Source organism: Harpia harpyja, chromosome 23 (assembly GCF_026419915.1).
Source record: "Harpia harpyja isolate bHarHar1 chromosome 23, bHarHar1 primary haplotype, whole genome shotgun sequence".
NCBI classification, from domain to species: domain Eukaryota; kingdom Metazoa; phylum Chordata; class Aves; order Accipitriformes; family Accipitridae; genus Harpia; species Harpia harpyja.
The window spans coordinates 2,322,077-2,349,063 of record NC_068962.1 but is presented as its reverse complement, the minus strand read 5'-3'; the positions used below and the strand labels follow the sequence as shown (position 1 = coordinate 2,349,063).

The 26,987-nt window shown below is 42.5% G+C and overlaps 2 protein-coding genes across 8 annotated transcripts in view; both read left to right on the top strand.

The window, feature by feature from the left end:
* NR1H4 (nuclear receptor subfamily 1 group H member 4) overlaps nucleotides 1–4,592 on the top strand; it is a 41,818-nt gene extending 37,226 nt beyond the window's left edge. For all 4 annotated transcript variants that reach the window (XM_052774678.1, XM_052774679.1, XM_052774677.1 and 1 more), the window contains 2 exons: nucleotides 2,586–2,699; nucleotides 4,029–4,592. In XM_052774678.1, the coding sequence (XP_052630638.1) occupies nucleotides 2,586–2,699; nucleotides 4,029–4,267 (353 nt within the window). In that variant the 3' untranslated portion in view covers nucleotides 4,268–4,592. The remainder of the gene's footprint in view (nucleotides 1–2,585; nucleotides 2,700–4,028) is intronic.
* Nucleotides 4,593–7,581: 2,989 nt separating this feature from the next.
* On the top strand, nucleotides 7,582–24,154 carry GAS2L3 (growth arrest specific 2 like 3). Of its 4 annotated transcripts, XM_052774666.1 has the most exons (11): nucleotides 7,582–8,364; nucleotides 9,059–9,187; nucleotides 10,298–10,348; nucleotides 10,482–10,529; nucleotides 11,505–11,673; nucleotides 12,083–12,201; nucleotides 13,596–13,737; nucleotides 17,218–17,281; nucleotides 17,983–18,121; nucleotides 19,391–19,498; nucleotides 20,215–24,154. In XM_052774666.1, exons 4-11 carry the CDS (start codon nucleotides 10,500–10,502, stop codon nucleotides 21,601–21,603), a joined length of 2,160 nt encoding a protein of 719 aa, XP_052630626.1. In that variant the 5' UTR covers nucleotides 7,582–8,364; nucleotides 9,059–9,187; nucleotides 10,298–10,348; nucleotides 10,482–10,499; the 3' UTR covers nucleotides 21,604–24,154. The 4 variants fall into 4 exon arrangements, with proteins under 4 accessions (XP_052630626.1, XP_052630628.1, XP_052630627.1 ...); XM_052774667.1 differs by lacking the exon at nucleotides 10,298–10,348 and having other exon boundaries at nucleotides 7,583–8,292; XM_052774665.1 differs by lacking the exon at nucleotides 10,298–10,348 and having other exon boundaries at nucleotides 7,583–8,364.
* Nucleotides 24,155–26,987: the final 2,833 nt, after the last annotated feature.

The window sequence follows — 26,987 nt, the reverse complement described above, 5'->3', positions numbered from 1 at the left end:
TGTAATGTGCGTACAGGATGATGAAATAACAGGGAAACTCCAGCACAGATGGAGTAAGGGCAAAACTAGTACCCAAGAAAAAAATTCCATTATCCTATTCTCGAAATTGCTCATTTTGCATGGTTTCATTCATAATTGTCTTGTGACATAGATATTTTTAAAGATTTCAAAGTTCTGTTCTCTTTAGTGAAAGCAGTAAATCAGTTGCATTGCTGAAACATCCCTTTTTACTCCCATTCACCTCTTCTGTTTGATTTCTCTGTTTGGAGTACAGTAATGCAGAGAAGCTCTCTGCCGTAATTTCATTTGCTTCCACATCCATACTCATTTTCACCCACCCATGCTTTAGTTTCTTAATGTTAGATTATAAGCTTTCTGGGGCAAGGATTGTTTTACTGCACGCTTATACAGTGCCTGGACCAGTGAGGACCTGAATTAGTTATTTCACACCCTGTTCACCAGCATCATTTTCACCCCACTTCTGCTGTATTGACAGTAGGACTCGAGGAGCTTTGTGGTCAGCAAAACAATGAATTCATCCAGCTGAAAACTAACCTGACCCCCCCAAAAAGAGAAAAAAAAATCAAATTATGAATATGAGAAACAAATGATGGGAATCTTAGTCACAGCCCACTTCCTCCCATTTCCTGTCCGCTGCCAAGACGATCGTGCCCAGCGGCGTGATACCTTGCACAGAGACTTCTAAAAATATCCAGCTTGTCTTGGACTTTTCTCATGTCATTGCTGAGCTATTCACTTCCGCGAAAGGAATTCGTTTGCTCTGCTTTAGGGCTCAGCTAGGCTTTTTTTTTTCCCTGTTTCCAGATTCACGTGAACTTTAAGGCTTTGGTGTGTCATATGTATGTGTCCTTACGTATGTCATATTGTAAGTCACTTTGGTACTTAAAACTGCACAAGAGAGACAGGCGGTTCCCCAACAGTTAGCAATAACAAGTGTTCAAAATTTTAAATAGTTAACGCTCATGACTAACGACATAAACCTCACAGAACATTAGATGCTATGACTATTGTTTGCTCTGTATAAAGCACCAGCTGTGTTACTAACTTTCACAGGACGAGCTGACCCACATCGTATATATCTGCTTACTTGACACAGACTCTTCTCAATAGTATTTATTGAACTTGTTACAAAAAACAAGATTTGTGGCTTGTAATCTGAAGTGAACATAGCTTGCTCATGTCACATGTTTAAACACATCATTCAGCCACAAAATAAACCACGCCCTGCAAGACCATACTTTCACTGTTGGGACACAAAACTATTCCACCGATTGAAGTAAGTTCTCACTGTCACAGCAAAATGTGACTGTTTTGTAGTTAAGTCAAGTGACTTCATGTTTCCTTTCTTTGAGTTCCACCTGCTGAATTTCATTTTGCATTTCCCCTATTGGAGGCACTCCAAACCTCACCAGTCCTGGACTTCAGCTTCGTCTTGTATACAACACCCAAAACCGCATTATTTCATGCGGTTATAAAGGCTTCTCCCAGAACAGCTCAAAATTAAGAGGAAAATGACAAGAAATCCTATGGCCCTCCTCTGTGGGAACAGAGATTTCCATCCTTTCGGCCAAGGAAGTCCAAAAGGCTCTTGCTGCAGAGCCATTACTTAGGATGTCTACACCTCGTCAATGCCACCGCTTCAGAGCTGCAAGCAGCCGTTGTCAACAGTCTAGTGGCTGCTCTGAGTGACTCACACACCATGTAAAAAAAAAAATAATAAATAAAATTTGATGTCACAGGACCTACTTCTCTTTTACACCAAAAAGCAGAATGGAGTACATCTGTAATTTAAGGCTAAGTAAGAACATTGTGACCTGATGACAAAGTCAGTAAGAGGAAGCCCCATCGGCGTGCCCCAGTTCAGTAACCCCAAAGGGTTTTGCTGATGGCGAGAGAATCGCATGATCCCATCCTAAAATTGGGGTGGATTTTAATTGTTTATGGCTCTGTACTTTATAATACACTAGTTTGTGCTTTAAGGTAGTAGTAGTTGCAAGCAAGTTGATCTTGGACTACAGGTAGTCCTAGACCTAGCTAAAGTTTCAGGCTACACAAAGGGAGCAATTAAGTCTCTTTATGGAGACAACCAAAGTAACTGCCCAAGGCAGTTGGCTGCAGAGTAGAGTTGGGCTAGAATTAAACCACACATCCTGAGAGGTTTCCATATAACTAATGTAAAGATAGGGAACGTGGGGACTGTTTCGCAAACTGCATCCTGGAAACAGAAGACAGCTAGAATATCAGCAGACAGTGAGAAAAACACGTATGAGACTTGTCCTGAAGAGCTAGACGGACAAACCTGTAGACAAAAAGGAATTGCTTGAAAGAAAGACTTTGAAACCGTGCGAAAAGAAATTGCCAGCACTTGCCTGTTTCTACTCTGATCTGGAAAACAAGGATGTGCTTGCACTTTTGTAACTAATTGTCTTGGATCAGGCCTGATTTGTGTAGTACACTTCACCCACCACGACAGTAAAGGCTTCAAATCCTGAATAACTGCTCTGTGGCAATAATAAAATTATTTCAATAATTTAAAAATATTGTAACTCTTTTTTCTCTCACAGGTATCTCAGATGAATTCATAACTCCCATGTTTAATTTTTATAAAAGCATTGGGGAGCTGAAGATGACACAGGAAGAATACGCGCTGCTCACAGCCATAGTTATCCTGTCTCCAGGTAACTTCTAATCCAGAATTCAATATTAGTGGTTTTGGAAAGAAAGTGTGAGGAGTGTGACCAAAGACTTGTAAAAACTTACATTCTACAAAGAGTAAGTGAGCATACATGCTTTATATTCAGTTGTTAAACCAGAAAACAAGCACAAAAATCCAAACTCCAAATGTCCTGCTACACTATCTGGTTTTGCATACAAGGAAAAAAAATGCCTAAATACCCTGCTTAAAAAAATTACTGGTGTGTCTTCACTGCTCAGCATGACAGGCTTCTTCAGAAAATCCCAGATGTGGTTACACGCACATCACTACAGACAGTTGTGGAATGTCACATTTTTTAGAGGGAAACTGGGAAACCCTGTAACTTAGAATAGAGAATGGGAATGAAAGTTTTCAGCCTTTATTGAACAAACACCAGCTGTCAAGAGCAGAAGGACAGTAAGCAGCAAGTTGCCCTCTCAACTATGAAGTGTTGGAAACTGCCCTTTCAGAAGGATCAGCACAATAGCATCTCAGCCCTGAGAGCTGAGCTTTGCTGTAAAAACTAATTCTTTGACAACACAAAACTAACCAGCTCTACCTAACAAAATACGGAGAAATCGTATGGCACCTCAAACAAATGGACTATCATAGGAATGGGAGAAGCCTGATGCTTCAGGACAAAAGACAGACACTGAGGTTTCCAAATCAGGTTTCATGGAAGGTGGGAAGGTGAAGCAATTCCATTGCTCTTTGAGTCAGTGTGGCTCAGGAAATTTTTTTACACCAAAAATTTCAGTGACAAAAAACCCCATCCTCCTCTTTTCCTCCTTCTCCAAACACCCAAACACGTACTTCCATATGAACAGAATAAAAGGACAAGTATTTTCTAACAAAGAAATTTCATCTGAGGGTAAAGATGTTTGATTTCTTCCTGGTGACCTGCATGTACGCTCTTCTCTACTGGCCAAATTCCCCAGTTGTATTACACCTCCAGGTACTCGTGCCATGCTGCTCAGTTGTTGCAATGCATCGCAGGATGTACTCAGGTGCAGAACTGCACTGGGAGATGATGATACAAACCCAGAGAAACATTTCCAAGTTAAAACTCTTCAGTTTTTTAAAAAGTTGAAAGTTTTCCCTAGCTAGACGTGGGAAGCTTACATGAAAATCCCAAACCAAAAACACAATGTTAAGCATTTTTATTCCCTCTTAATTTGAAAATAAATATTCTTGGTAGGTGTGAACATCAGTGCCCAGTGTAAATATTTGAATATTTTTATAATCATTTATCAGTGTAAATATTTACTTTGTATATTGCTAATTACTTCTTTTCCTTTAAAACCATAACCAGATCGACAATACATAAAGGACAGAGAGTCCGTGGAAAGGCTTCAAGAACCCCTGCTGGATATTCTACAAAAAATCTGCAAACTTCACCACCCAGATAACCCTCAACACTTTGCATGTCTTCTGGGCCGTCTTACAGAATTACGGACATTTAACCATCATCACGCAGAGATGCTGATGTCATGGAGAGTGAATGATCACAAATTCACACCTCTTCTCTGTGAGATCTGGGATGTGCAGTGATGGATACTTTTTATTTTATTTTGGGAGAAATATCTTTTTAAAGGACCACATAGCATTTATTTTCATAGAAAAATATCCCACAGTACATTAAATTTTCTTTACTGCATTTTTATAGGAACATGCCATGGGTTCATAAAAGTCATTTTATTCACTATACACAGAATATCGTATAGCTATCCAATCTTCACACACGAGTATAACTTTCTCTGTATTTATATTCTCTGATCAGAAAGAGTCCACCCGCTCCTCAGAGGAACCCTGTTAATTCCTGCTGCAACAAAGCTGATTGCAGTTACAGTTCCTCTTGAACAAATGGGGAAATGCAGGTTTCCATTCGTACTTTTTCATTGCAGCGTTTTCCTGCTTGGCCTCCGTGAAGGAATGTATTCCAGATATTTACGGTAATAAACCAGCTGAGATGGTCGCACCGCCACAGCCATTTGCTGTTCAACTGTGAAACGCGTTCACGTAAGACGACCAAGATGTTTCTTCAGAAGGCGAAAAATTACATAATGGAGAACAGCCACACGCACACACCACCCCTCCTCGTGATACAGACGCGTAACTTCATTTGCGTTATTATTTCGAAGTAAAAACTATACAGTATCTATACTCTGTGGAAGCGCATCCCAGGTTATTTCGCTTTACGACCTTGCTGGTGCTCGGCGGCTCTCGAAGACCACCGCCACCGTCCCCGGGACAGGCAAGGTGGTCGGGCTGGGGTGGGCTGGGGTGGGCTCCCCGACGCCACGAGGGGCTGCAGGGCAGGCTGGGTGCTTTCCTTCTGCCCGGGGTCCGCTCCCAGCAAGGTGAAACCAGACAGGACTGGGACACCGGTGCGCCCAGGGCGCTTCTCCTCCCAACCGCGGCCCAGCCGGGGAAAGGCTCTTCGCCCTCCTGCCAAAAGGCCTCTCTTCGGCCCGTGAGCCCCCTCGGTGGGCAGCCGTTCCCCCCCCCGCCCTTCCCCGTCCTCCCAGCACCCTGCTCCCACCACCCCAGCGCTGCCCCAGGGAAGCAGAACGGCTTTCCAGAGCGGTCGGTGTCCCCCCGAGGGGACGTCCCTGAGGGAAGCCGGGCGGGCGGCTCCTCTCCACACAACCCGGGCAACCGCGGCGGGAAAGAGACGGCGGAGGGCGCGGCCCCGCCCCGCGGGCGCTGATTGGTCCTTTCGAACGGAGCGGCCGGCGCGGGGCGAGGGGGGGCGCCCTGGTGCTCGGCGCCGGGTGGAGCGCGGCGCGCAGCGGCGGCGGCGGCTGGCGGTAAGTACCGCGGGGGTACGGCCGGGGGGGGGGGGACACGGTGTGGTGGTTGCCCTGGCCCTGGCCCCGGACCCGGACCCGGACCCGGACCCGGACCCGGGCCCGGACCCGGGCCCGGACCCGGCCCGCGGGGAAGATGAGGGGCGCCCGAGCCGTGGGAACCGCGGGCGCGGCTTGTAAGGGTCCCGCTTGCGTCGGTGTGTAGTTGCGGCATTCGGTGGGTTCCGCCCATCTCTAGGGGCAAGCGCTGTAAAACGGGTTTGAGCCTCGCAGGTCGCGGGGAATAGAGCCCGGTACGGGGCTAAGCGTGTTACTGGGATGGGCTGGGTCACCGTTTCGGGGGGCGGCAGCTCCCAGCCGGCGCGGTTAGCCTCTCCGGCATGGGTGTTGGAAGGGGAGCGCCGGGAAACTCACCCTGGGGAAGGGAGAGGGGAGGGTTTTTGCATAACAGCCTTCAAACCAGTCTCTCCTGTGCCTCACGCAAGCGTTTGAGGATGCGGTGCTGTTTTTGTAGGAGATTTGCCCTAGTGCTCTTGGCTAAAATACTCATTCGTATTGCTTAGTAAGCCGAAAAACGCCTGGCTCCTTTCTTTGCCCAAAAGCTGGCTGTATTCCAGGGATGCTGTGTGTCACCTTTGGCATGGTATCAGATCAAGACATGGGAAAAAGTACATGTATACCTTTAGGACCTATAAGGCATAGCTGGCCTATGCGTTCGTAATTCTAAATGTACTGGGTGGATCTTTCATAATAGGACAGGGTTTTAAATTCAAGTCATAACAAACTCCTCCCGACTATGGCCAGCCAGCAGCCTGCCGCCTGAGCGTCAAGCGATGCTCCCCTCAGCGTGGCTTTGCTGGAAGAAGCGTGGGGTGGAAACGGGAGGGCAGAGTTTGTGAACGTGAGCGAGCGGCAGGGCTAACGCGTGCGGCGTTAACCAGCCTCTCCCCAGACTGGATGCTCCTGTGGTAAAGGAGCCGTCGGCACGTCTCCTGCGGAGATGCCGGCAGTTGAGATGGAGTGCTCCTCCCTGATTTCAGGGGGGTTTCTCTGCCCGACAGGGGAACCCAAGGCCTTTGCCGCCCTTTGGAAGGGGCTCGTGGGCTCGCTGCCGCGTGCTGTCACCGAAAGGTGCGGAAAGGCAGTCCCCGAGGAGAGCAGTCGGCGAGCCTTGATGTAAGGAGTTGGTTGCCACCTTAAAGCCCATCACCTTGGACTGACTAGTCTGGTTCTTTCTCTTTTGTGCCTCTGAGGCCTCCCCAGGGAAGCAGAGCACCTGCTGACTCAGTAATGCAACAAAAGGGCTCTGTAATTGCTGTAGTGACGGAGAGAGTAGCGCTCTGGATGTCTCTTCTTGTGCCTACCTCTTTTCTTCTGCATGTTAGGATATGTGTACCAAAAAAAATCTTGGCTATACTGTAGTAGGTTTCAACAGATACTGACTTGACAGCTTCTTTCATTTCGGAGTGTTCAAAAACATCGGTTTCAGTAGGTACTGTCAAGACTAATCTACAGTTTGCAGCTGCTCTGGGTTAGTCTGTTGTGACTGTCTTTGGGTGTTGATGGAATAGAAGATGATGTGTTATATATCTTAAATACAGGGTGAAGATGTAAAAGTGTTTCTACCCAAGGTTTCTTTAATGAGTCTGTGAACCCAAGGCTTTTTAATGAGTCTGTGAATCCCTTTAGGTTCCACTTAAGCCGGGTCAATGGCCGCTTCATCTATGTTTTAGGTATCTGTGGAGTTGTGGATTTTTTTTGTTTGTTTGTTGCTTTGAAAACTGTGCAGTCAAGTAAAATGGGTCTTGGACTCGGTTCATCTCGTGCTACAGTATGGCTTGTAATTAGTGTAGCGTGTCTTGCTGGTTGAGCCCCAGTGAATGATCTGTAAAACCTGATACAACTGATAGTAAGCAGGCTATCTCCTGTAGCATCTAAGAGCGTGTGTTTGGCACCCTGAAGTATTTGCGTAAAGTGCTTTCGTATTTGCTGACTTTGCTGTTTCTCAGGTTGCCTGGGGGCACGGTGGCGGGCATCTCTCCGGAGAGCAGAGGCAGACTATGGTCTTGCAAGGCTGTCCTGTGCGGGTGATGTGTGGGATGTGTCTGCACCCCCTTTCCTGAGAAATGCTTGTCCCTACGCCACGTGTCAGTAGATAGGTACGTTTTTCTCACCCCTCTTTCCTGACGTTGATCCATAGCTCTAGTCCTTTATTGGAGGTTGGACAGTTGGCCAGCCGAAGGCAGCTCCTGCCTTCCCCAATACATCATTTGGCGCTGACCGCCCGTCTGGCAGTAAATCAGTGTCTGCTCTCTGGTGCTTCCCCTGTTTTAGGGGGTAGAAGCGGGTACAGAGAGCCCTCCCAGGGACCTTGGGGATATCAGCTGGCCTGGGAATGGGAATGGCGTGGACTGAGGCTGCGCATGGGACACGATACAGTCCATTTTCATTCCGGGGTCTTTTCTTTCACGACTCTGACCCCTGAACACCAAATGCCTGTTGAATGAAGGTAAGTTGATAAAACTGGCAGGTGTAGAAACTGATACGGTTCTAGCTGGAACTGCCTGAATTCAATATCAAATACTTGCTTCATTATGTACAGCTTTTTGATGCGGGGAACCCAACTGGTTTTAGAAGAAGTCAGATTTGGTTATGACTCTACCCGGTACTGCCGTATCTGCCTCGCCACAGCACCTTCTGCACCTTTGCAGGCTGACGACTTGAAGGTGCCAGACTTTGGGGTCTTCTCATCCCGCGCCTCTCCCTGTAAGTGATAAGGCTACATTAATCTGTATTCCCTGCGATCTCAAAGCTGGACTGTTTGGGATCTGAAAATGGGTAATTGTTACTATATTAATTTTTCAACTCAAAACTCATGCAGGGTAGTCTGTATCATCAGAGGGGTTTTTGTTAAGTGTTATTTAGATGCCATGTCAGTGAGTGAAGCTGTTTGACTTTCTAGAGAGCCCTTTGGCATATGGGCTTACAAAATAACTTGTTTTAGAAGAGCAGGCCCTTGAAGTTCAAATGCCACAATTTTCCCCAATCTTTTTTTTTTTTTTTAGTTTTCCTTTTTTTTAAGACTAGTTTTTGTTAGGCATGCCACGAAACTGCAGATGCTGAGCATTCTTGTGATAGCTGTTGTGTGAATATTTTGCTTTGTTCGTGTTTTGAGTCCTCCCCGTGAATTAGGCTGCCTTTTGTTTTCCCTTGGCAGTTAGTATGCTAGAGCTCTTGTTAGCCTATGTGGAGCTCCTTATTTTAATGAGACCAACTTCTCTACTGGCTGTTCTGCTGTTTTATTTATTTTTTTTAATCAATGAAGCCTCTTACTGCAACTCTCTTGAGACAATAGCTTTCTTATGCTAAAGGAAAATGTATTCCCCTGGACAAAGCTGTGGGAAGCATAACATGCTCATTAGTAATGCTTGTTATATACACTGCCCTTCCCTTGTTCATTCACAGAAGGAAAAATGACATCAAGGAGACGATGTCTCCTCTTTCTTTTTTTTTTTTTTTTTCTTTCCCCTAGAAATAAAAGGAGGGGGAAGGATATCACTTGGAGTGTCTCTGATAACGTTTGAGAAGTGCTAGCAGTCCTGATACAACGAAGTGGCTTCAGCCCAAAAACAAACTGGTTGCTTATTTGCTGGTCGTAGAGGTAAGTTGGTTGAAATGCCTGACATGTGTGGCCCTATGTAGTGTGGGAGGGAAAAATGGGGAGGAAACGGCACCGTTCTGCTTTCTGGGTAAGAGGAAGGGGGAGAATTTTTATGAGAATTGGGTCTTCTGTGATGGGCTGTTTGGTCTTTTGTGTAGGAAGGCCAGGTTGTGCAACAGATGGAGGAGGAGAGAAGAATGCCATCTACATATAAAGCTTAAACATCTGGGACAGGAGAGGGAAGTTATTTATTTTTAAAGGAAAACAGATGAGTTAAAACTGTCTGACAATGTCTGCAATCTGGTTTCCAGCTTAATCAGATGAAGTTTTATTGCAGTTATTAAGTAATGGAGCAAGAAAGTTGTTTTTAATTGGCTTTAAGACACAGATAGATACATTTTGAGGTTGTAATGCCCTCCACTATCACTGTGGAGACTTATGCTAAGAAAATTCCTTCTGGTACGTGTACGCAGCTAACCTGGTAATAACTGCGCATCTCTAGACCTGGAGCCTGCATGGAGAGACTTAGTGATGCCCAGCCCCGTGTAGAGTTTGTGCTGGGTTTTCCCATGATTGAAAGCATTGCTGGAAAATACTGTGTTGGCTTCAGGAGAGAAAGGGTTGACCAGGTTGCCGCTAAAACTTTCCTTAAGGATTGTTTTGCCAGGGAATTGTCCTGATAACCATGTTGCTGGAATAGTTTGCAGCATTCGGTTGAAACCATAGGTGTGTGCTAGCTGCCTGGCAAGTCAAAATCCCAACAGAAATTAATAAACACATTGATTTCTGTCATGTATCTATGCAAGAAGAAATCTCATTCTTCAAAATTATTTCCTTGCTTTAAGATTTTCATAATCTTCAAAGTATTTAATGTAAACTCAGGATGCATATGTCTGTATGCATGCATGTACAAGATACACTTGTGATAGCTTAGAAGGAAAGGGTGAATGCCAACACTGTTAAATCCAAGAATGTTTTGAAGTATTTATATTTCTCTTTGGCTAAGTAAATGCCTTGCAGGTCCCTAAAATCATGCAAACCTTTGAGTATTATTTATGCATACAAAGTTAGTTGCTACTTTGTGCTGTAATAACTGCTGCTTTACTTAAGGGCAGAGAACTGAAGTTGACTGAATACTGGATCAAAACCTTAGCTGCTAAGGTACTTCCCTCTTTCCCCCTCCATTCCCGATTCGACTTGTTGTTATTTTTCCAGAACAGCACTGGTGGGTTTTTCTTGGGATTTTCATGAAAGCAGGAGGGATGGTATTAAAGATTCTCTTCTCTTTCCCCAGAGGGAGAAACTAATGTAAATGCAGGTGACCATGCAGAATGCAGTTCAGGTAAATGCCTTTGGTGATGTTTGAATGCTGTGTAATACTTTTTTTTTAATACAAAAATCTACCCTGAAGCAGATGAAATGCTAGAATCCCCAGAGTTATCTCTAGTTAAAAAAAAAAAAAAAGAAGTAATAGTTTTCCCATTTTACAAATGGAGCAATGTGACAAGATAGATAACCCAGTGTTAGATCAGGCAGGTTATCCTTTCTCTTTCTAAGCGCTATTACCTAAGAAGGTTTTGAAGTCAAAGGCTGAGATTATTTAAAAACTTGCTTGATGATTAAGAGGTGTTTTTAAAACCCCTATGTTCTAGTTAATCACTTAAATATAAATAAATGTACTTTACAAGCACACATACTTCCTGATCTGAAAGCAAGTAGTTAAGAATACCAGAGGGACTCTTTCTCTTTGGGGATTTTGTAAATGAAATTTCAGTGTGGTCCTTTTCTTGAAATGTAACGGTACCTCTCAGTTTGAAAATAAGCAATCCTTAAGAGAAATGCTAAGGATTCATGTTCATGAAGTGTGTTATGTTGTCGCATGGGAATATGTTTCCTCTTTTAACAACATCATTTTAATGATTTAAACACAAAATGCTTCTGAAATGTTTGATCAGAGAAATCAGTAGTCTGTAGTAAATTATGTGATAAACTGCAGATTCCGTTACTTAAAATGTGCTGAGGAAAAAAAACCCACAAATTTAATGCATTTTTTTCTGTATTTAATATTCAGGAAAGTATGTAGTTTTAAATCCAAAGAAGTCAGGGGAACGAAAGTAGTAGTACTTTTGATACGGGAGTTACTAATGAGAGCTGCCCCTTTGGTGATGACTGTTGTGTTGGTTTGGTGTATCTGAAGAGGAATGAACACTTACTCTTTGAATAATAGGTCTTTAGCACAGTTCAGCACTGCAGGTTTTTGTCATCTGACTGCAAATATTAGAGCTCGCCGTCTTCAGCGTTCTGGAATCTTCTGCAGGTGTGGTTTGGAGATGACCTTCCCTTAAGTCCCCGCAGTCCCCTGACCCCCCGACACGGGCCGGGTTTGGCAGACGTGTGCCTGTACGACCAGTGGATATCTGTGCGGCATGAAGCAACTCTGGTGCCTATGCAAGAAGATCTGTCGATCTGGCTGTCTGGCTTGCTGGGTGAGGTTAAAAATAGATCACTGCCTAATAAATTTCAAAGCGCTTTCCAATATTCCAGTCAGTGCTGACACTTAATATCTATAATACTATTAAGATCTGGTGTATTTGAGCCAGAATGGCTAGGAGAATCGCATTAAAATGCGTGCTTTGGTTTCAGATTTTTTATTAGCCGCCACCTCTTAGAGGTAGGATGATTAATCGTTCTAATTTATATTTCTGAATCTTGTTAGTCTAATTAAAATCTAATTAAGGGGATATTTGATTTTATTTACTTATATTTCTAATTTTCCGTCTTTAACACTGTAGTAAATTATATGATTAATAGAATGCTGACTGAGTTGCCTCTAAGTTCACATGAAACTTCTTTGCCTTCTGTGGAGTAACTCTAATATTGACCTTCTTTTTTTAGGAATAGAAATCAAAGCAGAACAACTGCTAGAAGAACTCGATAATGGGGTGTTACTCTGCCAATTGGTTGGTGTTCTTCAAAACACAATTAAAAAATGTTGTAGCTCAAATAACTTAAGGGTGAGTCATATTGTGATTTTTAATACATATATAAAGTCTTTAATGGTGAGTAGTAGTAAAAGGAAAGCAGGTGAGTGAGGCTTCCCGAAGCAGCATTCCGTGTGCTGTGTATCCAGAGATGGATTAACAAGCCTGGCGTTATAGATGGATAAACTGTCCTTATGCAACAAATGACTTATGCACTTTGTTAGTCAAATCCTAATGTCCTTACTAGTTTTTTAGTTTGATTTCAGTAGAAGTCTTGCCAGAGGAAGATCTAGTCCAAGTCTGGAGTTTGTTCCCCTGATAATGTCAATGTGGGTTGGACAAGACATCCTTGGGCACTTGGTGGAATGTTTTGTTCCAGCAGCTGGTGGCTAAACTCTAGTATATAGGTTAGCCATGAAAATACCCATATTGAGACGTACCTGGAGATGGGCTTCAGTGTTTTTGTTAGGAACCAAGGCTGAGCTGAAATGTGAATCTCAAGCAACTTGCAGTCTGTGTTTGTACAATGAAAAATAGTGATGTGTCACTTTTGAGTATAAAACCATGTAAGGCTGGTGCAGGTGGCATGTGTTCGAGGTGCAGGTACCCAGTACAGCTACAGCAACGCTTGGATTTGTCAAATAGTAGATCACCAGCTAATGTGCCCTAATTGGTAGTGCTTCCCTTGGGGGCAGGAGGAACTGTTTCACCATATCCAGACCTTTTTTTTTTTTTTTTTTTTTTTGGTGTGTTTACCTTCTACTGTTTTATCCAGTAAACCAGGAGTTTTAAGTAATGGATATTTACTGGTAAGTAATAGAACAATAACTAATATTAGAATTATTATCAACTGAGGGTGGGACAAGACAGCAGTGTTAGGATGCCAAATGGTATTTATAAATGCTGCAAATCCTTAGGGGTTTTTTTAAGGAGGACAAGATGCCTAATTTGTGTACCTTTGGACTGTTTGTTTAGTTTTGAAGATACCAGTTTAAAAACAAAGAAAGTACTGAATTGTTTTAAAGGAAACTGCCTTTTGCTTCTTTTTGATTCCCTCTGCTTTCTAGAATGGGCTCTAAAATGTTGAAATCTGGCAGCCAAGTACAGTCTAGTTGATTTGAGGTTCTCTCTCTGGGCTTATTCTACTGCTGTGAACAGAGCTTGGGAGCGAGAAATAACTGTGTAGACCTGTGAAACCACCACTAAGACTTTTAGCCCAGCATATGGGGAAATGGGGAAGCAACTGTCCATAGCAGCTTTGGGAGAGGCTGCAGAGCTAAGGATTGTTCACTCAGTGACACAAAATAGTTACTAACTGCTGTTTCTGTGCTCTGAATTCACGGTTTATTTTCCTTTGCAAATATGCTTTGAAATGTGTTGGCAATGTTGATGTGCACAATGTACTTTTTGTTTTCTTCCCTTGCCAGAATTTTCCTATGAGAAAAGTTCCGTGTAAGAAGGATGCTCCATCAGGATCTTTTTTTGCCAGAGATAATACAGCCAACTTTCTTAACTGGTGTAGGGCCATTGGAGTTGATGAGACTTACCTCTTTGAATCTGAAGGTTTAGGTAAATCTAGCTTTTTGTAAGCTTTGCTTTGATCTGTATGTGGATAACTACCCGGTCAGGGAGATCTTTTGTGTTTAGTCTTTTGAAACCTTTGTCACAACTATGCCTGTCTCTTCCAAGCTATTAATACTGTTATTTCTTTTAAGGCAGCGTTCAAGTAAAAGCCTTGACAAATCAGTTCAGTGACTTCTCTACCTTGCGTGATGCTTTTCCAAACTTCTAAAAGTTGCCATGCGAGATGAAGGGGGGAGTGACAGCTGGGCAGCAAACTTGCATGTTTTCCTTCAATAAAAAGGCCCGCTGAGAAACAGAGGAGAAAAGTGTGGTTTTGCTTTCCCTGTGCGGGAGGACCACAGGGCCATGGAGTCAACTCACAATAAGATCCTTTATTTGGTATTAGAGCTCATTCTTGTTGCAGAAAGCCCTCAGAATAATGCATTCATGACTGCTAAATTTGGTAACTACATCAGGGCGTTGTGGCTGAAGTGGCAACAGTCTGTTGGTAATTAACATTTACTTCAGGACCTACTTGACATGACTCTAAACCATTTGTGTTTTCCCATTTAATAAGATAGTTATAAAAATAAATATTGCCAACTGTGTGTATGCCTGCCCCAGTGCACAGTCTGTCCCTTATAACAAACAGCTTCTAGACTGATACTTCCAGATGGAATAAAATTTTTTTGATGGCTAATTAAGAGGAATTGTGCTTTCATCGCATGGTAAATAATGAAATGCTCTTCTACCAGCTATTATGTCAGTAAAAATTAATTAATGCAAACCTTTCTGTAGCAAGCCAAATACTGTTTTGTTTTGGTTGTTTTTAAAAAAGGCAAAATATCTGCTTGTCAGCAGAATAGCAAAAAAATTGCAAAGTACCTTTGTTTTCCATAATCAAATGAATTCATCGCAATATCTACTAGATTTTCTTGAAGTCTTTGTGCCATTTAATGCTATTTACATGGGAAGCACTGTTTTCATTAACTGCTTTACTTTCAAGCTCTTCTTCCTGCTAGTTGGACTGCCCGTGCTTTCTCTACTGGATAAGTCATCTTTTAAAATAATTGAGAAAACATCCTCATTTGCATCTGTCTCATTCTGATTAAACTAGTGAGTGTGCCTTTTTTCAGTGCCATGAAATATAGATAAGTAGGAGAACTGAGCTGTAAGAAAATTAGTTTTAGTATTTTTTTCAGTTCAACTTGTATGAATTGCATTGCTTAAACATCTTTGTTCCTGTGAGTGGATGGGTAACTAGAACCTGTTTAGCTTCCCTGAGATAAGCAGACAGGATTTCCTAATGCTGTGGCTTTTGCTTGTAGCCAAAGAAGTGTTTTGAAGTCTGACTGTAACTCTTGACACAAGCTTGCTTTATGGCATAAATATCTTCTGTGAGCCTTTTTGGCAGTTGAAATGAGCAGACTTGCAGCCTCCTTGATGAAACATTCTTTCCACTGATGTTCTCCATCAAACTTTCAAGCCATTCTTTATGAATGAAATAAGGGAAAGACAATTTGACAATTGTCTTTTCCCTATCAGATACATATAGCAACACCTCCTGAAAAGTGTGGATGGCTGTGAAGGAAATGAAGTGGCTCCTGAGACAGCAGAAAGGGAGAGTAGCCATCATGGGATGCCCTTTGACATCAAGCCAAAACAAATGTCTTGGTCTCTGCTAGGGGTATATTTGGATTTTTCTCTTCTGGATTCAGGCAAATCATGCCCCTTCTGTTACAGCTGACAAACACACGCACAAAAAAGAGATTAAATGACGTCTAGTACCTTTTAGATTATGGCTGTGTCAACTTTCTATTCTAGATTTACCCTTCATAATCAGATCTTTTAAAAAATAGACTTACAAACTGGAGTAGATGATGTAAACAGGAACATCTGATTTCATACTCAGCTTATACTTTAGGAAACACTTCAGTCTTATTTAAAGCAAAGTCGTTTTAAATATCAAATTGAACATCAGAAGGATGTTAGATTTCATCTCTAAACATAGAGCTGGCTCATTAGGTTTCTCTTCAGAGTGAATTTCCAGTTTCTACTGAATGTTGTTACTGCAGGGTGTGAAGAAAGCCAGACTTGTTCATATAAATGTTACAATTTTCGTGTGATGTATCTACAGCTTTTCCCATTTCTTATACTTGATGGTGGTGGGGGAAAGAACGGCGCCTTGTGTGTGGGTTGAGGGGAGCTGAATGACCTTTCTCCCAGCCTTTGGTTTCTGAGTTATTAGGCAGCATTCCTAGTTGGCTCAGAAAGCACAGGGATGGTTTGTTTTCTAAAACTTTCCTACAACTGTTCTTAGAACGTGTTGAAAGCATTTCAATTTTGAGGCTTGTATGGGGACAGAGGAGGAAGTAGTTGCTTGTGCGTGAGATTTTACACTATTTTCTTTCTCTGTTCATGGCCTTGTTTCTTTTTCCTTTTCCTTGCACACCTAAAGATGGAAGTTTCAAGAAACCAAAACAGACATTGTTTTCCTTCTGCCTCTTCCATTCTTCAGCGCGGCAGTAGAAATAATTGAATGTTTTCATTTCAAAGTTGTCAAGCAAACCCAGAAGACTTGTGACAGTCATCTTCACACTGTTTGGCTATCTGAGTGTTTGTCTCTTAAACCAACGTCATTCTCACCACCTCCTTTCGGTCAGGGGTTTTGACGATCCTTTTCAGATAGAGCCTCACAAAGATACCCAATTCTGAAGAAAAGCTCTGGGTGGATGGGGCAGGAGGTGGGGGCTGATAGGGAGAGGTGAAATGAGGGTACAGCATGGGGTAGGGGAGCTGCCACTGGCGAAGTGGTATCGTCTCGTGGAACTGGGTGAATCTGCCATATGGACGGACCCTGCTGGCACCCGGAACTTTTAAAGTGAGAAGAAAAAAGATCTGTTGCTTACTGAAATGGTAACAATCACCCGGATTATTCTTTCACAGCCAAGGGTGTAAACCACTCGTGCTGACTGGCTGCATAGCAATCCACTTGTCACCTAGGTCCCTTGCAGCGTATTCTCCTACGGTTTTTCACCTATAGAGTGTCTGTGCCTATCTATGTCTGCATGCACGAGCATGAACAGATGGAGTATATTTTTCTATTTGCAGTTGTTGAATGCTTTTCATCCTTAAGACTGCAATAATGTATTTGGAGATAGGGAAGGGAAAACTCTCAGTTCTCTTTCTTTCCGGTTCGCATCAAGAAGGAACAGCATAAAACCAAATAATGTGTATTTCTCTTAAGAGGTAGAGAAGAGTTTGATTTCAGGAGTGCCAGGATGGGTTTAAACACTTTATGGAACAGAAAATTAGATTTGGAAAGCATATAGAGTTTTATCCGTGATAATGTAGCTTGCCTCTGGGTAGAATGATGGCAAAGTTATAGTCATCTATTCCTTGTCTTCCCTTCTCTGTACCTAATTGCACAGGCCTCCCCACAGTAGAGTATGAGCTGTAATTCCCTCTTATTCTCTTCCCTTTTAGTGTTGCACAAGGATCCAAGACAAGTGTATCTTTGTCTGTTGGAAATTGGGCGCATCGTATCCAGGTATGTGATCTGCACATGCTCCTAACAAGAAATTGAAGAACACATTCTGTTAAGTAAAAGCTAAGACAAAGATAAGACAATCTGCAGTCATTAAGTGCAATGCAGTAGATGTTAATTCCATGCAGAAAGTAATGAGTAGCTTTTCTAGGACCATTGTGCAATATGAGTATTTTTTCAAATATTTATCAGACTCTTTTCATGGAGAGGTGCTGATCCACACTGTTTTTTATAGCTGTATGTTTAAATGCTACATTCAGCTTATAGGTATGTGTACATCTTGGAAGAACTCACTGAACATTAAATACAGTTTTAAGGTCTTTATTTTTTAAGCTTTTTAGCAGGTATCTATCATTCTCTGAATTTAGACTTTTAATTTATTTCTAGTGCAGAGCAGGAAGCTTTAAGATAGCTTATCTAAATTGGATGTGACCTAAATTGTGTAGTTTTGACAATATTTTTACTGCTGAGAAGGCAGTAATGTACCAGAGAATGGTAGCTCTAAGACCACCTTAGGGAGGGTTTCTACTAGAAACTCAGAGCTGCTCCTTCTCTTTGGATTATCAAGGCAGTTATTCCTACGACTGATTTAGTGCTGTTCCCTGTCAGTCAAGCCGCTCAGAATTTTGCATGTTTATCAACATCTGTTTCTTCTTGTTTTCTTTAGTAAATTAGCAATTAAACTCTAGACTTTTGTATTTGAGGTATGGAGTTGAACCTCCTGTACTAGTAAAACTCGAGAAGGAAATTGAGCTAGAAGAAACACTGCTGATGACCTCTGGACCACCATCACCTATTAGCACAGCAAAGTCATGTTGTCACCATGGGGAGCTAGATGAGGCAGTAAGTACTACTTATTTATGGTGATGTGGGCTCTACATCAAACTCTTAAGTTTAGTACTTGTATGATCTGGCTCAGTAAGCATAGGCTGGTTTTCATTTAATATTTGTGAGCCTCCTTAAATAGAAAACAGAAGGGTATGCACCTCTTTTGAACAACTATTTTTTTCTGAAAATGTAAGCAAAATGCTGTCCTATATGTTTTGGAGTTAATGCCTCAGTGCATATAACTTGCCTTGACTCGCCCCCCGGCCCTTCATTTCTTCTTTGAGTCTAAGAAATACTCTCATTCAATTTTTCTGGTGTGTCAATATTCTATGACTGTAACATATGCTTCTCTTCAATTTGACGTTTTCATAAAACTTCATCAAACGTTAAAGTAAGCTTTGATGAAACTCTTTTGAAAAAGACTTTAAATAAAACCTCTGTAGCTGTACCACTTGGAAATGAATATGTATGCAGAAAAGGAAATGATTTGTACATCTTGTGAATTGATGCAAAAGGAATGATGAACAACTTTCCTATTTTGCTCAAAAATGCATGTTGAGACTTTAAAATTCATTTATTTTAAAGGTCCTCTGTGTTGTAATGTAAAACTACTACTTCTTTGGGAACGTCAGCCACCAGATCCTCACTTTCTCTGAAAACTCTCACTATTTTCCCTGCTTGGCAATAGTTTTGACTTTCCAATTTGTTAAATTTCTAAGTGGCTGTAAGAGGCACACCTTCTCTAACCCTGGACTTATTTGGGGACTACCTTTCTCCTTTTTTCAGTGGTTTCCTTCTTGGGTGTCACATAGAAGGTTAACTTAAAAGCCTTACAAAAAGTTAGGAAGAACGCTGAAGTAGCCCTGGGTCAGGTGTGGCAATGGATTTGGTCACAAGAGAGACCCAGGCACTTGTTTCAATTTCTGGAGACCATAACAGTGTCTTTACATGGTTGTGGTTGGAATTGATGCTACTGTGCATAGTGTTATGGACAAAGCTTAAAAATGAAAGTAGAAATAATTTAAAATTGAAGAAATCACGAAAATTGGATTAGAACAAATCAAAATATTTGTATATACTGTTTGTTCTCTCTTTTAATCTTTTATCCTACATTTTGAAGCCCTATGTAGCTGATATTTTCTTGGGAGGGAATAGAATTCTAGTTTTTCCTTAGATTATGGGATGAATATATCAGTATCTGTTCTTGTATTAAATATCTCAATAAACTGTTAAATACATGCCTCTGTCAAAATACTAAGAAATGCTTTCAATTTTAATAACTAGGTTAAACATATAGCAGAAGATCCTCCCTGCAGTTGTTCCCATCGATTTTCAATTGAATACTTATCAGAGGGACGTTACAGGCTGGGAGATAAAATACTCTTCATAAGAGTAAGTAGTTTTCTCAGAATTCCAATTTATATTCATAATGGGGAGAGAAAGGCTTTTAAGTAGAATGCCTCATTTTTATGGTATGGTTTTAGAATGACAGAATGATTTATATTGGGGCACCATGTCATCCAATCCCCTATTCAAAGTAGGTGTAGCTACTTAAATCTTACAACCATTGATTTTTACAACCACACCAAACTAAGTTAATGCTTTCCTGTGGTGTTTCCAAAATTTCAGTAACGAGTTGCAATATAAATAAGGATGATCCTAGAGTATCCTGAGAACGTTGCTTGTTCAAAATCTGGACACTTGGGGTTTATAATTTGCAGGATAGTTGAGCACTCTCTTCAGCAGGCATAAGAGTTTGTGTTACAAGGACATCCATAATTTGAACAAAACCTGTGTCCAAAACTCTGTATACTAAATAAAGATGCTGACAGAATGGTTAAAATGTCTTCTGTATGTATGCTTTCATTACTTCCTGACACATGACTGTCTCTGCAGGGGAAACTGTCTATTAAAAGAATTGGGAAGCATAAACATTATTTATCATGTAATTTCTCTTTTTTTTTTTTTTTTTTTAAGTGAAAGGAGGTCCTATTTTTAGTCAATTTCAATAGATGTTAATGTCAGATGAAGATGTAATGCTGCATAAAACAAACCAGAAATTTCTCTTGTTCTTCTCCTGCTCCCACCCCCTCTTCCTCCATTCTCAGATGCTACATGGCAAGCATGTGATGGTACGTGTTGGTGGAGGCTGGGACACTCTTCAAGGTTTTCTGCTTAAATATGATCCGTGCCGAGTGCTTCAGTTTGCAACTCTGGAACAAAAAATCCTGGCGTTTCAGAAAGGGATCACCAGTGACGGCGTCCCCAGCTCGTCAGCTAGAGTTCAGGAGCCTCCTGTTATGAATCCCATGTCAGCCGTCAATATGTTTCAAAAGCAGCCATCGAAACCCCCTACTCCTGTTTCAGCTCTCGGGGCCAGTGCCAAGAAGGCTTTATCTAAACGTCCTCAGTCCCCTGCCCTGGCATCACCAAAAGCGCCAGTGCCCCCGTCCTCCACAGCCAAGTCGTTGACAGTCAGATCCAAATTACAAGGGTCTTCAGCGACAGGCGTGCAATCTCCTTTCAAACCATTAACTGGTACCGCCAAGAAACTGGAGTCTCCTGCACACAACTCACCAGCTTCTGCTCCTTCGCAGCCTGTAAACAAAAGATCTTCGCCCGCAGGAGCGAGAACGGCTCTCGTTCACTCCGAAACATTGCGCAAACGTATTCGGTCCCCCGATGCTCCCAAGGTGAAATTTGCCCTGCCTCAGGGCTCCCCGGCGCCAGCGCTGCATCCTGCCCTCTCGTCCTCTAAAAAACAGCCGTCTGACTTGCCTGGGACAGCTGAAACGATGGCTTCGAAGCAGAAGTGTGTCCCTGCTAACTGTAAAGCTGTATCTGTCCCTAAAACCAAAGCGAATTCCGTTGCTCCGAGGGCTGCTCGGCCGCCCGTTACAAACCTGCGTGCTGTTGCCAAGTTTGCACATTCTCAGCAGCTCCTTGCAAAACCTCCTTCTGAAAACGCTATTCAGACCTCAGGAACTGGGTCTCGGCATCCTCCGAAAGCTCCACAAACAGCTTCTGACCTGGCAAGGAACCTGAAAAGTGCTTCAGTCCTAAAACACTCAGCTTCTGCACCTTCCCTTGCAGTTAGCAAAGCATCAAAGTCACCACCTAAGCTGGTATCCACAAGCAAAACCGTATCGTCGGTTGTCAATAAGCAGCCAAATGTCAGTAAATCCCCTCAGGTTGGACCCGCTTCATCCAAACCTCCTGAACGCACTCCCTTATCCGTTGTACGGCTTCCTCAAACTTCAGCCAAAGCGGCAGTGACCAAAAAGCCAGCGCAGCCTTCCACAAAAGGTCAGCCTTCGACCAAAAACTTGCAAGCAAATGAAAGCTTGGCCCCAGCGGCCAAGAAGCCTCTCCCTGAGGGAAAATCGGCAACGGCGTGTAACAAAGGAACGCCTGCTGTGTCAAAAGGTCCTCCTACGAAGAGCAGGCAAGATGATCACTACTTCGTTATGACAGGGAGTAAAAAACCCAGAAAGTAAACTTATTTGTTACTTTCTGTGGAAGTCTTAATTTTGTTTGAATGGGCCTCTTGTATCTGCTACACTGAGGATAAGGAAAAAAGTTAAATAACACTACATTTACCATGAAATATTAGGTATAACCTACATTTTGCTGCATAACTTACAGTAAGAACTGTATTTGTTTTGCAGTTTAGAAACTTCTATTTGGATATATTTAGAAGTGAGCTTGCTTGCTGTGTAGCACTGTGGAATAGAGACTATGCCTGTTTGCTGCTAGCCTGACCTGCCGGGGGGAAGGCGGGAGCGAGGAAAGGGGAGCTAGGGCTGCTGCTTTTGCTGCGGCTTATTTTCAAGGGATTGAAGCCTGCCCGAGAAACATCTACCCAGGGCAGAGCCTGAGCGATTCTGGTGGTTCTGGCACATCTGCATCGAGGCCTGTGGCAAGCGATAGAGCTGTGCACAAGCTGTAAAATTTCTAATACCTCAAACAAAACTGTGAGGTTGTGGGGTTTTTTTTTTTTTTAGTTCATCTGTGTCCCAGAACCCAAATTTGGGTCACCTGCATGTATTAGAAAGAGATCTCTAGTCATGTTTAGATTTGACAGCTGCCGTTATCAGCATTCACTGTGCCCCCCATGTGCCTTAAAGTGGCTTCAGCTTGCTGGGAAATGGAGCTTTCTTGGTCTGTGGTGTTGGACATGGAAAATCCTGGCGTCGATCGCTCGCTCTCATTGTGCCTTAGCCTCTCAAGCTCATGACAGATCCCTTCGGTGAGCAATGCTACTTTTAAATCCCTGGGCAGATAACCTTGCTTATTTTGTGCTCAAATCTGACTGTAAGTGAGCCCAGTCTTTCCTAGAAAGCTCTTGCTGCACGGAGGGGAGCTCCTGCATTGCTGGGAAGGTGCTTTCCCCGGGGCTGGAGCCCCAAAGCAGCCCCAGCTCCAGCAACGCCGAGCTGCAAGCACTGACCTGCACTGGCAGGCCTTACTGCTCAGCAGGAGTGGCCTTTGCATGTAAAAATTGCTAAATACTTCTCTCAAATGCTACAGGTTAATTTTTGTGGGCAGTCTTAGTCTGCAGTGGCCTTGTTTTATTTATGGAGACCATCTTACTTACCTACTTTCTGGAGGCGAGGAATAGTTTCCCAAAGGGGTAATGAGGGACTGTGTTTGCCTTTAAACATCTGAAAGTGCCAGAAAGCTATGCACTGTTTATGTTCTCAGCTCCTGAAGGCTTTCAGTGGGTTAAACATTCGTGGTGCTCAACACCTTTACCCTTAACAGAAGTGAGTTTCATGGTAGATTAATAAAAACTACCGTCTTTGGGAGTACTGTTGTTTGGGTTACTTTGGATTTAATGAACAGTTTCTACAAACACTGAGGAGTTTCACACTCTTGAGGTCTGTGAAGAGACACTGCCGACTTCCACAGACCATCACTTCTGCTCTCCATTCCCAGGATGTTTACTTATGGGCAGGAGAAGAGATGCATGGAAACTGCAGCTTCCAATGTTATATATTTAAATGGGTTTGGTTTTTTTTTCCCCTGGAACTAGAGTAAGCAAGCATCATAAACTGAGTTCTCGTGTGCAGTGGCAAAGTCATTGAGCTGCCTTTCTGAGCACCTTGTTAGCTTTTTTTTTTAATTTATGATTCTATTTATGCATATCTACTGTACAATACTGCTTACAACCTGCTGGGAGTAAACAGTAAATACCAATATCCAAACTGTAGGAGGGAAACAGATCAGTTTTAATAACATGGACACAAGTCCCACAAGCTCCCATACAAAGTTGTATGTCTGGGGAGGGCCTTAGGCTTGCTTGTTTTATAAATACACTGGTCAAAGCCACTACTGGAAGTGTTAAGAATAGTATTGACTGTAGTGGACTGCTTTCAGGTTTGATAAATTTGGCACACAGTTTCATATGCTGAAAGCATTTTACAGCACATGACTTTTGATTTCAGGCTTCCAAATAATGAGCTATGATGTGATATATCTCATGCAGATTAATAGCTGAATTCTTGGGGTTTCTTTCTGTACTGGGTCTGGCTGAGATGGAGTTAACTTTCTTCATAGCAGCCCGTATGGTGCTGTGTTTTAGATTTGTGACTAAAACGGTGTTGATAGCACACCGATGTTTTAGCTGTTGCTGAACAGTCCTTGCACAGGGTCAAGGCTTTCTCTTTTTCCTGCTCTGTCCCACAGCGAGTAGGCTGGGGGTGGGCAGGAGATTGGGATGGGACATGGCCGGGAGAGCCAACCCGAACCGGCCAAAGGGCTATTCCGTATCGTATCGAGTCACCCTCAGCAGCACAGACGGGGCAGAGGCAGAAGGTGTGAGGGGTTGGCTTCCAAGGTGGCCGTTGTTTGCAGCCTGGCTGGGCTGTGGGAGTCTGCCTGTGGGAGGTAGTGAGTGATTGCCTTTGTATCGCTTGGTGGTTTGGGTTTTTTCCTCTTTCCTTCACTTATTAAACTGTCTTTATCTCAACCTGTGAGTTTTCTTGCTTTGGCTGTTCCTCTTCTCTCCCTTGTCTTGCTGGGGAAGGAGGGGAGAGAGCGAGTGAGCAGCTGGGGTCAGTGCACAACACCTTTTGAACCGTTTACACAGTTTTTAGTAGTAATTTAAACACTGAGACTCTTGGATCTCGGTGTAAAGCTGTCTTAATATCTACCTTTTTGAACTGTAACTTCAGAGAAAATGAAGCAGATGGCTTCATCTTTGTGATCCATTATCTCATGCAATGGACTGAATTTTATGGTTCAAAATGAAATAAAAAGTGTAAGCTTTTACAGTTGAAACCTTAACAGCTAATCTGAAGATGGTTCACCTGTTACACGTGGGTAGGCTTGGTTTGGTTTTATTACAAAAATAGTGTATTTGAGCATGGTCCAACTTCTGTGAATATTGCAGTCTCCAACTTCATGGTCATATTCTAACTATGGGTGTCATGTAACATGAGGTGAGCCAAGAATAAGATGTAACAAAGTACCTCCTAATGGAAATATGTACTCTTTTTGCAACGTTTACATTGCCAAATAGCAAGTCTAATCTTCAGCTTGTATTACTTTCTGTGAGGGAAAGATAACTTGGAGCAAGAATCTGACCGAATTCCCATGTGTTATCGATTTCCTTCTGTATGAGTACTTATTTTAAATAAACATATACTGCACCTTTTTTACATGCACACTTTTTTTTCTACTGTGTGGGTTTTTTGGGGTTTTTTTTTTGCGGGAAGGGAAAGAGGATGTTTATCAGAATGCTTTTGTTTTTGCTGCACCACCACATAAATAGCAGCTTCTATCTCAGGCTATTATAAAGACATAAATAGCTGCTTCTAATCCATTGCTTTGTTTGGAGCTCAAGACCTCTTCACTCTGATCCTGGTTTCAGTATGACTAATTGAGTAGAAGGGAGTTCCTACTCTTTCCTAGCTGACAATGTGCCTGAGTAGTTTCAGATATACCTCTGAGAGTTTTATTTTTTGCAGCTGTACTTGAAATATAAAGCACTTATGTGCCAATATTTTCCATGCTTGCATCTTGTCAACAAACTTCAGACCTCCCTCTGCATCTGTTACCATCAATAACAGAAACTTAATTGGTTTTATTGAGAGGACAATTGGCTCTTCTCACTGGAGTCACCTAATTAAGGTTTGGGGTTTTTTTTTCCCCTATTTGATTAAAAAAAAAAAAAAAAAAAGTTTTGATACCTGCAGTTTTCTGCCTATTCCAGAGTGGGTTCAGTTCCTGCCAGTCTGATGCTGGTACCTAATCATGTAGATATACTTACCCTTCCACTTCAGCTTTGCCTAGTAAGTACATTCTTACAGCATCTACCATACTCGTTCCTACAGGACCAAGCTCTGCAGAGATGTTAAGTTACAACTTGCTTTTAAGAGATGGTGGCGTTGCAGCTGGCCAATAAAACACAAAGACAGCCCAAGACTCTCTCAGATAAGTATCCTAACCATCGAACTACAACATCATGCCTCCTTGTCCCAGGGAATCTTAAATCACTTACTGTCCACCAGTAAAGCTTTAAAAGGAGATATGGAAGATGGTTTTTTCCTCCTACTCTAAAACTGCCTTCACTGTTGGTAGGTATTGCACGTTCTGGTGAAATCGCATGTTTTATTCTGAATGCGGGTAAAGTGACGTCTCTTCCTTCCTGGGTTAGCTTTCTAGCCTTTAGACCTTAACAGAAAAGATGGGATAATTCACACTTTTTATGGGTAGGTATACAGGATTGGTATTAGCTTTTTTTGAAAAAAGGGCTTACTTCTAGTATCCACAGTCCAAAGCCATTCTTCTAACTCAGTGGAGAAGCATTCCTGAAGTCTTAAGTTCTTGCTTCTCCAACTCCAGTGAAGAGTGTAATTTCATGTTGTGGCCCTGCTGACAACTAGGCAATGGGAAATGCTACTTCCTCACTAACCCTATCGGCGCATCAAAATCAGAATAGCCTCTCTGGTGCATTTTAACTTAGGGCTCTGGCTCCTACTCCCACGTGGAGTTCCTAATCTGGGGAAGTCAGGCTTTTCTGCACTCTACCTCATGCTGACCGTGTGCAACTCCCCAACAAAATGTCCTGTAACCACATTTCCATTTCCTTTGCCAGAAGTAGATTGCTCAGTGCAACTGTCGTGCTCCTCACAAAGTTATCCATACTTTTCTAGTAATTGTTTGGCTGTTACATTGCTTTGTACTTAACAGATTTCCTACAGTAGTCACCAAAATGCTCTATTCCTCATTAAGATACTGTAAGTCTGGCTGTCAGAAAAGCACCATTTATTGTAGTGTGACAATTTACTGTATGTACTCAACAAAAGTTCAGCTGCTCAGTCAACAGAACACCTTTCTTTTTTCCCTCTTGTTCTCATAGTGATCCCTCTGTCTAAACAAGTCTGGATCCTGTATGCCCTATGGGTTTTGAACATCTAACTGCAGCCCTTAAATCTCTTTTTGGATCTGCTGTTCTGAAGAGAAGTAAGGAAGGACACTTGCTAGCGTTTAAGCTGGGGAAGTGCTGCATAGAGTGATCCTGCTTGTCACTATTTCATGATAGTGTGAGTTAGGTAAATAAAGCTTATGATATGCTTCAGTTAGACCAGATTCCCTTTGGTAGAAGGAGAAATCCTTGCAATACTCTGTTAATATTTGCTTCTGGAATGACAATCTGGATTAGATCCTGTTCTTCATGTTGATCGAAGTGTAGCTAGCAGTGATTTTTACTGTACTAAAACTTGAGGGAGTCTAAAGCATACTTGTGCTAAAGGTTCCCATCTAGTCACCTCAGTCTAGTTCTTTCAGCTTGGGTAGTTCTCCCATTTGAACCAGCAGAATTGCTTTCTTTGATGCCATTGCTGTCAAAGTCCATTGGTAGCCAATGGTCTATTAC

What these genes read in the sequence shown, in the direction of transcription:
- GAS2L3 (XM_052774668.1), top strand. Translation starts at nt 10,500, where the DNA reads ATGCAGGTGACCATGCAGAATGCAGTTCAG. An exon ending in CTTTGAATCTGAAGGTTTAG is followed by an intron (nt 13,738 to 17,217) that starts GTAAATCTAGCT and finishes CTTCCCTTTTAG; the next exon opens with TGTTGCACAAGGATCCAAGA. An exon ending in ATGGGGAGCTAGATGAGGCA is followed by an intron (nt 18,122 to 19,390) that starts GTAAGTACTACT and finishes TTTAATAACTAG; the next exon opens with GTTAAACATATAGCAGAAGA.